The sequence below is a fragment of the Panthera leo genome, chromosome A3, assembly GCF_018350215.1.
Source record: "Panthera leo isolate Ple1 chromosome A3, P.leo_Ple1_pat1.1, whole genome shotgun sequence".
Taxonomy (NCBI): Eukaryota; Metazoa; Chordata; class Mammalia; order Carnivora; family Felidae; genus Panthera; species Panthera leo.
Window position 1 is genome coordinate 79,622,400 of NC_056681.1, and position 13,499 is coordinate 79,635,898.

The 13,499-nt window shown below is 41.8% G+C and overlaps 1 protein-coding gene across 17 annotated transcripts in view; it reads right to left on the reverse strand.

Moving 5' to 3' along the window:
* The window catches only part of FAM161A (FAM161 centrosomal protein A), a 70,749-nt gene extending 64,343 nt beyond the window's left edge, over window positions 1-6,406 (reverse strand). For all 17 annotated transcript variants that reach the window (XM_042932388.1, XM_042932383.1, XM_042932386.1 and 14 more), the window contains exon 1: window positions 6,141-6,406. In XM_042932388.1, the coding sequence (XP_042788322.1) occupies window positions 6,141-6,326 (186 nt within the window). In that variant the 5' untranslated portion in view covers window positions 6,327-6,406. The remainder of the gene's footprint in view (window positions 1-6,140) is intronic.
* Window positions 6,407-13,499: the final 7,093 nt, after the last annotated feature.

The window sequence follows — 13,499 nt, forward strand, 5'->3', positions numbered from 1 at the left end:
AAGCTAAAAAAAAAAATTAAGTTTACACAGAGGGAAGACAGGTATTCCCTCACATAGGACTGAATCATTTGAAGAAATACTGGCTGCCCTAAAGAGCTATATTCTAATCCACATTAAGGAAAGGGTTTATTTTCCAAAGACTACAATTAATATTCCAAAGAACTATTTTTAGGCAAAAACATCCATGTGCTCTTCATTCATTCTTTTATAACGTGCCTTAAAAGGAGGCCTTATAAGAATCATTTTCACAAAAAGGATAAAATGTATTTGGACCTGGAAAAACTGTTTGAAAAATTATAGAAGGATTAACTAGCTTCTAACAAGATGGAACCGTAATCTCTACAAAGTAATCTCTACAAAGTATACTTAGGCATTGACTTTGGCATACTATCCACTCCATTTCAGCTTAATACTTCAAACTTTTCAGATAAACTGATCTCAAAACATTTTATCTAAAACAGACAAATGGTGGGGCGACTGGGTGGTTCAGTAGGTTAAGCATGGGACTTTGGCTCAGACCACGATCTCACAGTCCATGAGTTTGAGCCCCGCATAGGGCTCTGTGCTGACAGCTCAGAGCCTGGAGCCTGGAGCCCGGAGCCTGCTTTGGATCTATGTCTCCTCTCTCCACCCCTTTCCCAGCTCACACTCTGTCTCTCTCTCTCTCTCAAAAATAAATAAACATTAAAAAAAATTTAAGACAAAAACAGATGAATGGTTAATAAGCAACTTCTAATCATCTCCATACAATATTTGGTATATAGAAAATATTTAGTAAATCAAATAACCTAGGCCAAGGACATTACTTTCCAAGAACCTAAAATAGTACCCTTTCCCTTTAATTGTTCAGCTTTCTATGGAATGTTGTACATGCAGCAGCCACCAGATTAGAGGATAATCTTCCCTAGATTGGCTTGACCTATTTAGATGATGACTCCTTGTAGCACATGTTGCTTCATTAGTAACTAGCACTGTCAATTATCTTTGTGCTATAATTCTATCTAGTATCATCTGCAGTTCCGGAATTTTTATTTAAAAACTTTTTTGCACTGAAAAGATTTCTAAGGGATAAGGTAGATCTATATATGCTAACATGGATAAACCCCCCAGTTAATGTAAGAGAAAAAGCAAGCTGCAGAACAATATGTATAAATAAAACGTGACCATATAGGGGCGCCTGGGTGGCTCAGTCGGTTGAGCCTCCGACTTCAGCTCAGGTCAGGATCTCACGGTCTGTGAGTTTGAGCCCCGCGTCGGGCTCTGTGCTAACAGCTCACAGCCTGGAGCCTGTTTTGGATGCTGTGTCTCCCTCTCTCTTTGACCCTCCCCCGTTCATGCTCTGTCTCTCTCTGTCTCAAAAATAAACATTAAAAAAATTTTTTTTTAAATGTGACCATATATTAAAATATTATGTACATAGGAGATAGGAGGAAGCCCAAAAGACTATACATCCAGTTTCATTTTTTAATTTTTTTAATGTTTATTTTGACAGAGGGAGACAGAGAGTGAGCAAGGGAGGGCCAGAGAGAGGGAGACACAGAATCCAAAGCAGGCTCCAGGTTCTGAGCTGTCAGCACAGAGCCCAACCCAGGGCTCAAACCATGAACCGTGAGAACATGACCTAAGCTGAAGTCAGACGCCTGACTGAGCCACCCCAGGTGCCCCAACTATACATCAGTTTTAAAACAGTAGCTACTAATGGGGGTTGGGGTAGTCAGATTTTCTTTTTGTGGGGAGAGGTGTTAAAAGGGCCTACACCTTATTTGTAGCATTTGATAGACATATTTTTTAAGATATTATTTTTGGGGCACCTGGGTGGTTCAGTTAAGCATCCAACTTTTGGTTTCAGCTCAGGTCCAGATCTCGTGGTTTGTGGGTTCAAGCCCCACATTGGGCTCCCTGCTGCCACTGCCGATGTGAAGCCTGCTTGGGATTCTCTCACTCTTCACTCTCTCTGCCCCTTCCCTGCTTGCATGTGCTCTCTCTCTCTCAAAATAAATAAATAAACCTGAAAAAAATTTTATTTTTAAGTAATCTCTACACCAAACATGGGGCTCGAACTCACAACCCTGAGATCAAGAGTTGGATGCTCCACCAAATGAGCCAACCTGGTGCCCTGTAGCTGAAATTTTAAAAGGAGAACGTGTTCATGTATTACTTCCATAATTAAAATGTAACTTAAAAAAATAAAATGAAGGTTTTGTGAATACTAATACTAGAGTAAAACTGGACAATTTCTAATGGATACTTGGTGTGCCTGGCACCTCCACACATACTCCTGGAGCAATACTCCAGCAATTGTCCTCCCCCAGCAATACTGCTTACCTTTCTTTCCCTTGCTCTTCTACTACTCTCACACCCAGCCCCCAACTACCCATGATAACTCTTCTATTTCTTTAAGAGGACAGAAACCATCAGAGGGAAGTTCACTCATCTTCCCACCTACAAAACAGCCCACTTTTGTGCCCTTTTTCTCCTTCGCTCCTGTTTCAGGGATGAAATTTCCCTTCCCTTAGCAGCATTTAACCCTTTCGCTCATCACCAAAGCCAATGAATAGGAAACTTGCACACCTTGCTGACCACTGTAGCTGGTCCTTAATCTCTTTTGCCCCCTTTTTCTCTACCTATCAAATGCTAAGTTCTTTTTTTTTTTTTTAAGTTTATTTATTTATTTTGAGAGAGGCAGAGACAGCATGAGTCGGGGGAGGGGGAGAGAGAGGGGGAGAGAGAATCCCAAGCAGGCTCTATGCTGTCAGCGCTGAGCCCAATGAGGGGCTCGAACTCACCAAACTGTGAGATTATGACCTGAACCCAAATCAAGAGAGTCGGAGGCTTTATCAACTGAGCCACCCAGGCACCCTTGTTTAAAAAAAAAATATATATATATATATATATTTTTTTTTTATACAAAGTCTGATTTATTTGAGAGAGAGAGCATGAGCAGGGAAGGGGCAGAGTGAGACAGTGAGACAGTGAGAGAGAAAGAGAATCCCAAACAGGTTCTGCGCTGTCAGTGTGAACCGTTGAGATCATGACTTGAGCTGAAATGCTGAAATGAAGAGTCAGATGCTTGACCGACTGAGCCACCCAGGTGCTCCTTTATATATATATATATATATATATGAAGGGAGATGATTCATTTTCAGAAATACCAAATAAAAGCTGAGCTGTTAACAGTAGGTTTACAACCTATCGAAAATATGTACGAACCCTCCCCGACAATGGAGTCCCAAACCTTCACTTCATTTCATGGTTCTTTTTCCTTTCTCCATTTCATGGGCTTATTTTCACAGGCTTTACAGTGAGTATGTGCCAAAGAACAAAGGGAGGAGGGACTGAAAGTCTCTGTGTCACCTTAGGGAATGTGCATTTGCCCCTCCCCTGGTGGCACTCTGTCCCTCTCTCTCTCTGAGGGGCAGAGAGAGAGGGAGACTTAGAATCCAAAACAGGCTCCAGGCTCTAGGCTGTCAGCACAGAGCCCGATACAGGGCTCGAAGTCACAAACCGTAATATCATGACCTGAGCCAGTGGATGCTGAACTGACTGAGCCACCCAGATACCCCTTAAATGCTAGGTTCTTAAGAGTTCTATACTAGGCCCCTTCTCTTCTTTCTCTGTACTCTCTCCTTTAGTGACTTCATCCATTCCCATTGTCTTTAAAATGCTGAAAACTCCCAGACAGAAATCTATAGTGCAGACCCCAGGACAATGGTTTCATAGGCCCAACTGCTTCCTACACATTTCCACTTGGTAGTTTCATAGGCATCTCAGAATCAAGGAAATCTCAGTTCCCACCCAGCCTGTACACCTATTCCTCTCCAGTTATCCCCAATTAAACAATGGCATTCCTTTCTATACACCTGGTCAAACCAGAAACCTGGGAATGAGCATTCTTGATTTCTTCCTCCTTCTTAGCTTTCACATCCGATCTAACAGTAAATCCTATCCATTCTAGAGAAATCTGTCCACTTCTTGCCATGTCCCCTGGCCTAGGTCCAAGCTACCACCTTTGGCCCCTAAATCACTACAACAGCCTCCTAACCAATCCCTTATTTCTGCTTTGTCAAAGTCTCCAATCATTCTCCACAAAGCCACCAAGTCATCTTTTAAAAATGTAAAAAGAAACATGCCAGATCTCTTAAGTCTTATAGGACATCCTGCTGTACCAACAATAAACACTAAACTTATCTTGGTCTAAAAGGCCCTGAATGATCAGGCCCAGCTAACCTCTCCAACCTCATCTCTCCTTGCCTCTCCTCTCCGCTCCCACCTCCCACTCTCTCTTTTCAGATCCTTAATAACACAAAGCTCTTTCTCTTTCAGTCTCAGGGCATCTGCACACGCTGTTCCCTCTGCCTGGAATGAATGTTTTTTCTGCCCCTACTCTTCAAATCGTTGCTCTTTCTCATCTACCAGGCATCAACTTAAATGTTAACTCATTTAAGCAGAAGCAGGTGTCCGGCTACTTCTTTTTTTAATCATAGAAGCCTGTTCATTTCTTAGCTGGTATTTCTCATCTTACAATCATTTGACTATTCATTTTGTATTTGTGACAATGTGATCTATGTCTGTTTCATTCACAACTAAATAGTCAGTGACTAGCACTTAATAACTGCTTGATATTTTTTGAAAAAGGTTAAATGTGAATTAAAGAATATTGTTTTACCCATGTCATCATCAATCACAAAACAGGGCCTATGAAGTGCTATCTCCAACTGAAGCTAGATTCAGAGAACTGGCCTCAGAGCCCAATATGGGCACAGGAAGTATACCTGCAACTACAGAAATGACTGACTCCTATACCACAGCAAGCCAAAGGAGAATTTCATCTTTGGGCAAGTTGTTCAAATGACAGTCTCACCGGCAGTTGTTATTATTAATACAAATTTACATAAATCATTCTTTAGATATGACACACATTTTCTCATTTGGTTCTCCTAATATCCTGGTGAGACAAAAGAGATATTATAGTTTTTTTACATACAAGAAAGAAAGTTACATCGCAATATCACTTAGCAAATGGCAGAGAATGGATCCTAATCCAGGACTCCCAATCCTTTTCCTCTATTCAAATCTTTTCCCTCCATCACTTTGCCCCCTTTGCTGGCTACTGAGATTTGTGTTGTGGGGAAACTTTATCATGAGTGAAACTGTTCCCAGGACTCTGACGCTGGTTCTTGTTCAGGGTCTTAATCTGCTTTACTCTGGACCACCTCAAGTAGTTTATCTGTTGGTGAAATACTGACCATAAAAGATGTTGCTACAGATTTTCTTATTAACAGTTTTAGTGTAAAAAGGTTAGAATTCCAAAATATCCAGTGATTTTCATTAGTCATAGGCCATAATGTTTTGTATCTGAGAATCTTTAGACAAATAGTGCTAAGAATCATTAACTGGGGGTAAGGAGGTTAATATCTGCACATGAGAATTAAAATTCAATGTTCCAGTCTTTTAAGCGAAGAGAATAAATGGCAGACTCGGCCCTCTACCTGATGGGCAGGTTCAGGACACATGTGACGCTGAAAATTGGTCAGTGAAAGCCTGTCTCACCCTGAGGAGTTGTTTAGGAAACTAGAACCTCGGTAGTTCGCTTCTCTGGATGCTTAACTTTAATCTGTATATGATCTGCCCACTGAACTCTTCAATGGTTTTAAACACCGCCTCTCATGGGTAGTGTTACAATGCAGTAATAACCAAGACTTTAAGGCGACAGTTAAACACACCTGACAGCACAGCGGATTCACCTGAGTTTTATGGGTTATCCGCTATTGCGGACATCAGTTTTCCCCAAGTTGAAAAGAAAAAGAAATAACTATGTCCAACAGATGCTGGAGCAAAAGGAGTAAACTTCTGTACTTTGTACTCTCTAGAAATAAAGTAAATGCTCTCCAAGAAATTTTTACAACAACCTCTTCGGTGAAAATTAAAAGATTTCCCAACGCCTTGGTTTACAGTATTTTCCGTGGGGTGGGGGTGGGGTGGGGGCAGAAAGAAGGTGGCGGGCCAGATTTACTGTGTAGGGAGGAGCTGGACAGGGCGCCGCGTTTCCCAGCCTGTCCTTCACCTTGCCGGAACGCCGACCAACCCCCACCTGCACCAGGCTGACGCCCAGCCCCTGCCACGTCCCGCCCCCGCATTACCCGCGCCCGCGCCGGCCGCACTGCCTTCTCCTCCTCTTCGTCTTTCTCCTCCTCCACGGCCTCCGTCCCCAGAGCCTCTAAAGGCTCTTCGCGTTCGTACTGGGCGACCTGCGCTCCGGTGCTGGGATTTACTGGGGTTTGGAGACTGGAGGCCGCCAGCTTCGCCGCTCGGTGTGAGGCGGCCATTCCCTCCCCGCTGAGGCCTGTGCGCCCGCGCGGGCCTGCAGTGGAGAAGCTGGCGCGGCCTCCGGCAACCGGGCGGCTCCTGGGGGCGGGCGGTTACTAAGGGCTCGGTAACTAGGGACGCTACAGGGACCGCCAGGGGCCAAAAGTCCTTCAAACTCCCCTCTGGCTGCGGGAAACCCGAGATGAGCGTCTCTGGATAGTGGGAGTGAGTACTAAATCTTTGAAGGTTTAGAGGGTTGGCGGGCAGAACAGGGCACCTTTTCGCCAGCTTCGCGCTTCACCGCCTAAATGCACACTTCTCATATTATTACACCAATGAACCAGCTCGTTTTGCAGGAAAAAAAAAACGCATTTTCATTCATTGAAATAACACTTTAGGAGGAGACGGCGTCTGAAGAGGAAAGCAGAAGATGTTATTGTGTGGCAATCTCAGAACAGAGGCAATGTTTGCATCTGTTAATCTAACACGGCTCCCCTGGGAGCCAGAGACTGGGAAGGACTGAGGTATATTCTACTTTGATTGACTTGAGCGCTAGCAGCAATCAACCAATCCGAAGGAGGCTTCTAGTTACCACATGGGTTTTTTTCTTGGTTTGACCAATAAAAGTCCAGAGTTGGGTGGGGCTTGGCCCACCCAACAGTGAGTGGTCGTGTAGGGGCAGGAACCAGGTGTTCGCTGGTTGCTTCCATCCCCTTCATCGTGGTGGGGTTGAAGGGTGCAAATGCCGAACACTAACCACAAACACACCCCATCAACAGCTCCCACTTGGTATTTGGGCATTTCAAATGGTGACTTCCCTCTACGTCAGGTGGCTGTAAGAGAGGCCTAGCCTTAAAATAGCAGGTGTGTTGAAGTCTAAGTCCCTACTACCTCAGTCTGAGGCTGCTCCTACCCTCACCTTCCTATCCTTCAGCCTCCTTCAGCCCCAGCCCTACAACCAGCCATAGCCACCATGAAGTTAAGGTATAGTGATATCTAGAACCTACGTATCTCCAAGGTCTGAGCCCTGTTTTTTAATCTTTTCTTTCTTTCCTCCTTCCTTCCTTTCTTTTTCTCTTCCTTCCTTCCTTCCTTCCTTCCTTTCTTTCTTTCTTTCCTTCTTTCTTTCTACCAAGCTTTACACCCATCGTGGGGCTTGAACTCATGACCCCAAGATCAAGAGTGGCAGGCTCTCCTTACTGAGCCAGTGCCCCTGAACCCTTTTTTACCAAGCCTTTCTTGTTGACGGGGCTGGAGTGTGAGCACCTGCAAAATCCCCCACTTTCCCACCTCCTTCAGGCTGTTCTTTGTTTTGGCTAAGACTTGCTTTGCACACTGGAACAGATGCTGGCTGGATTCTGAGCAGAAGCCAGAGCTAGAAGCTCATAAGGTATGGAAGCCCCAAGTGACCAGAATAGGGACTTCTAGTCATTCGCATGCAGATGGTTCTATGGCCACAGGTGCCCCTTTTGGGATTTGGTGTAAGCCTGACCCCAAACAGCAAGACAAGACTCCATACCGAAGCACGGCAAGTGGAAGATTAGAATATAATAGAAGGAATGAGTGTGGAGGACACTGTCATGTATCTAAGTAGAAGAGCGGAAAAGTTTCCACTCACCAACAATACTCTAAATTTGAAGATATCTAATGATATAGCTGCAAAGTATATAGAGCAGAAATGGACAGACAGATCTACAAGAACAGAATAACAAATCTTACATCATCACAGGAAGAACTTTCATACTTTTGTATTGAGAGGTAACATACCTAGTGAAAAGAATAGATCTTAATGCATAGTTGGATGAATTTTGACAAATGCATACACTCATGAAACCATACCCCTATTAAGATATAGAACATTTCCATCATCCCAGAAAGCTCTCTTGTGCCCCTTCCCAGCCTATTGTCCATTCCATCCCCTTGACTGTTCTAGAACTTCATATAAATGGAATCATAAAGTATGTACTCTTTTGGGCTTTCAGAATTTTTCCTCAGCATACTAATTTCTTTTTAAATTCATTCATGTTGTGTATATGAGCGGTCTGTTCCTTTTAAAATGCTGAATAGTATTTTTTACTGAAAGAGACAATAGTTTTCCAATACTGGAAGTATTTTCATTTTTAAATTGTTTTGTGCTGTCCATAATGTAATAGTTACAGATAAGGAATATTCTTAAATTTAATCTGCCCTATTAGCATTGTCTTTTTTCACTTTTTAGGGGTTGTTTTTTGTTTTTTTTTTAAATTAATTTGTATGCTTTTCTTTTTTTCCTAAATGTTTGAGAGAGAGAGCATGAGCAGGAGAGGGACAGAGGGACAGAGAGAGGGAGAGAGAGAATCCCAAGCAGGCTCCTCGCTGTCAGCGCAGAGCCTGACTTGGGGCTTGATCCCCCAAACCATGAGATCATGACCTGAGCTGAAATCATTCAACAGTCAGACACCCAACCATCTTAATCATCCAGGAACCCCTCTTTTTCACTTTTTAAAGTTTATCCATTTACCTGTTGATGGTTACTTGGGTTGTTTCTTTTTTTTTTTTTTTTTTCTCTCCTAGTTTGGTTCTTACAAGAAGCAGACACCAAAAAGGAATTAGAAATGCAAGAGATTTACTGGGAAAATTCCTATGAAAGATAAAAGAAGGAGTAGGAAAAGTCTTCAGGCCAAGATACAATCTGATACTTTAGGAAAGAGCAGGAAAGGAGAATAATTATGTAGGAGGAGTTTAAAACTGCAGTGTAATGCTGAGAAAGTCTTAGCCAGCTAAAAAGAGAGCTCCAGCATAAAGATTGTTCATGGAAGAGTTCAGAAATGACCAGACCCCACTAGTCCTGCCATCTCAATCATTGGCTAGAGCTCCCTGGAAAGAGCATGTTTTGGGATCGAACACTTTGGAGAATCGTGAAGTGCCATGGCTGGCTGCCAGCTGGAATGCTGATAAATGGTTAATGACTACCTGTCCGGGGGAAGGGGAGTAAGTGATTGAGAGAGAGAGAGAGAGAGAGAGAGAGAGAGAGAGAGTGTGTGTGTGTGTTACAACTTTTATAAATTACAGTCCTGCATTGAGCAAGTCTGTGTTCTAACAATATGTCAAACTTTTAAAACTATTATATTTGTTATGGTGATCTGTGATCAGTGATTATAACTCCATGAAACCTCAGATGATGGTTAGCATTTTTTAGCAATAAAGTATTTTTTAATTAAGGTATATACTTTTTAAAAGACAATGCTATTGCATACTTAATAGACTACAGTATGGTGTAAATATAACTTTTATTTTATTTATTTAAATGAAACTTTTATATGTACTAGGTAGGAAACCAAAAAATTCATGACTTGCTTTATTTTAATATTTGTTTTTTGCAGTGGTCCAATATCTCCAAGGTATGCCTGTATAAAGGGTTGTAGCCCATAACTTCTAAATAAAATACACTATACTCTTTAATATTACTTTCATTTTTTTTCATATTGAATTCTTTTTATTTATTATTAGTATTTTTAAATTTACATTCAAGTTAGTTATCATATAGTGCAACAATGATTTCAGGAGTAGATTCCATAATGCCCCTTACCCATTTAGCCCATGCCCCCTCCCACAACCCCTCCAGTAATCCTGTTTGTTCTCCATATTCAAGAGTCTCTTATGTTTTGTTCCCTTCCCTGTTTTTATATTCTTTTTGCTTCCCTTCCCTTGTGTTCATCTGTTTTGTATCCTAAAGTCCTCATATGAGTGAATTCATGTGATATTTATCTTTCTCTAATTTCACTTAGCATAATACCCTCTAGTTCCATCCATGTAGTTGCAAATGGCAAGATTTCATTCTTTTTGATTGCTGTGTAATACTCCATTGTGTGTGTGTGTGTGTGTGTGTGTGTGTGTGTGTGTGTGTGTGTATACACACCACATCTTCTTTATCCATTCATCCATTGATGGACATTTGGGCTCTTACCATACTTTGGCTATTGTCTATAGTGCTGCTATAAACATTGGGGTGCATGTGCCCCTTCGAAACAGCACACCTGTATCCCTTGGATAAATACCTAGTAGTGCAATTGCTGGGTTATAGGGTAGTTCTATTTTTAATTGAGGAAACTCTGTACTGTTTTCCAGAGTGGCTGCACCAGTTTGCATTCCCACCAGCAGTGCAAAAGATATCCTCTGTCTCCCCGCATCCTTGCCAACATCTGTTCTTGCCTAAGTTGTTAATGTTAGCGATTCTGACAGGTGTGAAGTGGTATCTCATTGTGGTCTTGATTTGTATTTTCCTGATGAGTGATGTTGAGCATTTTTTCATGTGTCTGTTGGCCATCTGGAGGTCTTCTTTGGAGATGTGTCTATCCATGTCTTTTGCCCATTTCTTCCCTGGATTATTTGGTTTTTGGGTGTTTGATAAGTTCTTTAGAGATTTTGGATAGTAACCCTTTATCTGATAGGTCGTTTGCAAATATCTGCTCCCATTCCATCGGTTGCCTTTTAGTTTTGCTGATTGTTTCCTTAGCTGTGCAGAAGATTTTTTATTTAATGAGGTCCCAATAGATCATTTTTGCTTTTGTTTCCCTTGCCTCTGGAGACGTGTTGAGTAAGAAGTTGCTGAGACAAAGGTCAGAGGTTTCACGTGCTTTCTTGTCAAGGATTTTGATGGCTTCCTGTCTTATGTTCAGGTCTTTCATCCGTTTTGAGTTTATTTTTGTGTATAGTGTAAGAAAGTGGCCCAGGTTCATTTTTCTGCATGTCGCTGTCCAGTTTTCCCAGCACCACTTGCTGAAGAGACTGTCTATTGCATTGGATATTCTTTCCTGCTTTGTCAAAGATTAGTTGGCCATACGTTTTGTCTATTCCTTGGTTCTCTATTCTGTTCCATTGATCTGCGTGTCTGTTTTTGTGCCATATATTTAACTCTTCTGTCTGTAGCCTACCTACAGTTGCAATTGATCAACAGTGTAGTTCCAACATGAATGTTGGTTGATCCTTACGTTTAATGAGATGAAAGTGAACCGTTCAAGATGTATGTCACAATTTCACTTGTTTGTCAAAGTTGTGAGAACTTCTTTGCTGAAGTAGATTAAATACTTTTTTAATACTGGAAGAATTTTCCTTAATTTTTTTTGTGCTAATCACAATGTAATAGCTGCAGTCACCACAGACTTTTAAGTTTTTCTGCATTATTAGCATTTTCTCCATCACTTTAAAAGACCAATTCATAGGGGCACCTGGCTGGCTTAGTCAGTAGAGCATGCAACTCTTGATCTCTGGGTTGTAAGTTTGAACTCCACATTGGGTATAGAGATAGATGGGTGTAGAGATTACTTAAAAATACAATCTTAAAAAAATTAGGGGCACCTGGGTGCCTCAGTCGGTTAAACATCCAAATCTTGATTTTGGCTCAGATCATGATCTCATGGTTTTTGGGTTTGAGCCCCAACATTGGGCTCTGCACTGACAGTATGCAGCCTGCTTGAAATTCTCAATCTCTCTCTCTCTGCCCCTCCCCTGCTGATGCTGTTTCTCAAAATAAACTTTAAACAAATTGTTTAAAAAAAAAAAAAATTAAAATTGTTACCATAAGAATGTTACTGTAAGTTAATATATAATTATATTAATATATTAAGTGGCTTTAAACCAATTAAAATATACACTAAATATAAATTATATATTAAGTATATAAAATAACTTCATAAAGATCTAGCCTGGTGCACTTTGGAATAGGGGAGTGGTGTCAGAACATGACCCTGCAATTCTGCAGAACAAGTGCAAAGTAAGATCTTTGCTTCAGCAACAAACAGAAGCTACTAAAGTAGCTGAAATGTGCAATATGCCTAGAAAAATTGGCAGATATGAGCAAAATAAATTTGGAAGTTACAAAGGCTTGGAGAACAAAATGAGTAAAAGAAATCCTTGGGTTTGATGAGAATGTTGTAATTTGAGTTGAGCCAATCGATTGGAAGTGAAGGACTGAACCAAAATGGAAGATATTCCTTGCACCTGAAGTACATAGTACCGTCACTTTATTAGGTTATAGCAGAGTGAGCATCCCATTGTGGCTCTGGCCCAACTTCCTTGGGTATATTTGGAGAATCCAGAACCCAGAATTATGAAAATCAACCTGATGGAGCTTTTGAATGGAAAATAAAGTGCTAGAGAGTTAAGTTTATGGGAGAACTGTGGCCCATCATCCTACAAGACCATCTGCTTTCCCAGACCTAAAGAAGAAATAAAACAGAGACAGAATGAAAAACAGGCATCTATGAAAAAGCAAGATGAAAACAAAGATAAGAGAGATAAGGAAGAAAAAGCAGCTGAGGGATGCCTGGGTGGCTCAGTCGGTTAGGCATTCTACTTCGGCTCAGGTCACAATCTCACAGTTCATGAGTTCCAGCCCCACATTGGGCTCTGTGCTGACAGCTCAGAGCCTGGAGCCTGCTTTGGATTCTGTGTTTCCCTCTCTCTCTGCCCTTCCCTAACTCATGCGCGTGTGCGCGCGCATGCGCACACACACACACACACACACACACACACACTCTCTCTCTCTCTCTCAAAAATAAACATAAAAAATTAAAAAAAAAGAAAAAGCAGCAGAGAGAAAAGGGAGAGAATGCTTCTTGAAACCCAAAAAGACTCTAATCCATGTCTCCTTTCCCTAGAAGACAATCCTGCCCAGTCATGAGATAACGTGTAGTCATGTTCAATCTCCCCATCAGAACCAAGAGCCAAGGACCAAGAGTCCTTCCTTGCTCCAGGAAAATAGAAAACTCCAGCACTCTCAGAACCTTTAGGAACAATAAAAAGAACCTTCAGTACAAGTCACCACTTCTACTGGTGACATCCTAAAGTTCCCCTGCCGAAACCTGTACCAGAGCCTATGAAACTTTTCAGAGGGATGGGGGAGGAAAGGAAAAGGAAAAAAAGACGACTTGACCAAGATCTCACTCTCCTCATACTCCACCTAGAGGGTGCACAGATCCCATCACGATTATATTCATCTAGAAGACCGCCATGCCTGAGGAGGTGGCAATCTATTTCCCTGAAGAACTCCACCAAGGCGTTCTTGGAGAGGGAAAGCTCTCCAGTGAGACACAAAAAAGGATTCATCAGCATCCTTGTCTAGGAGTAGCTCATTGTCCACTTTGTCTTGTCCAATCAGAAAGAAGCCTCCCAAGAGAGCATCCAGGTCCCTCAAACACTTGTAGGTTATATCC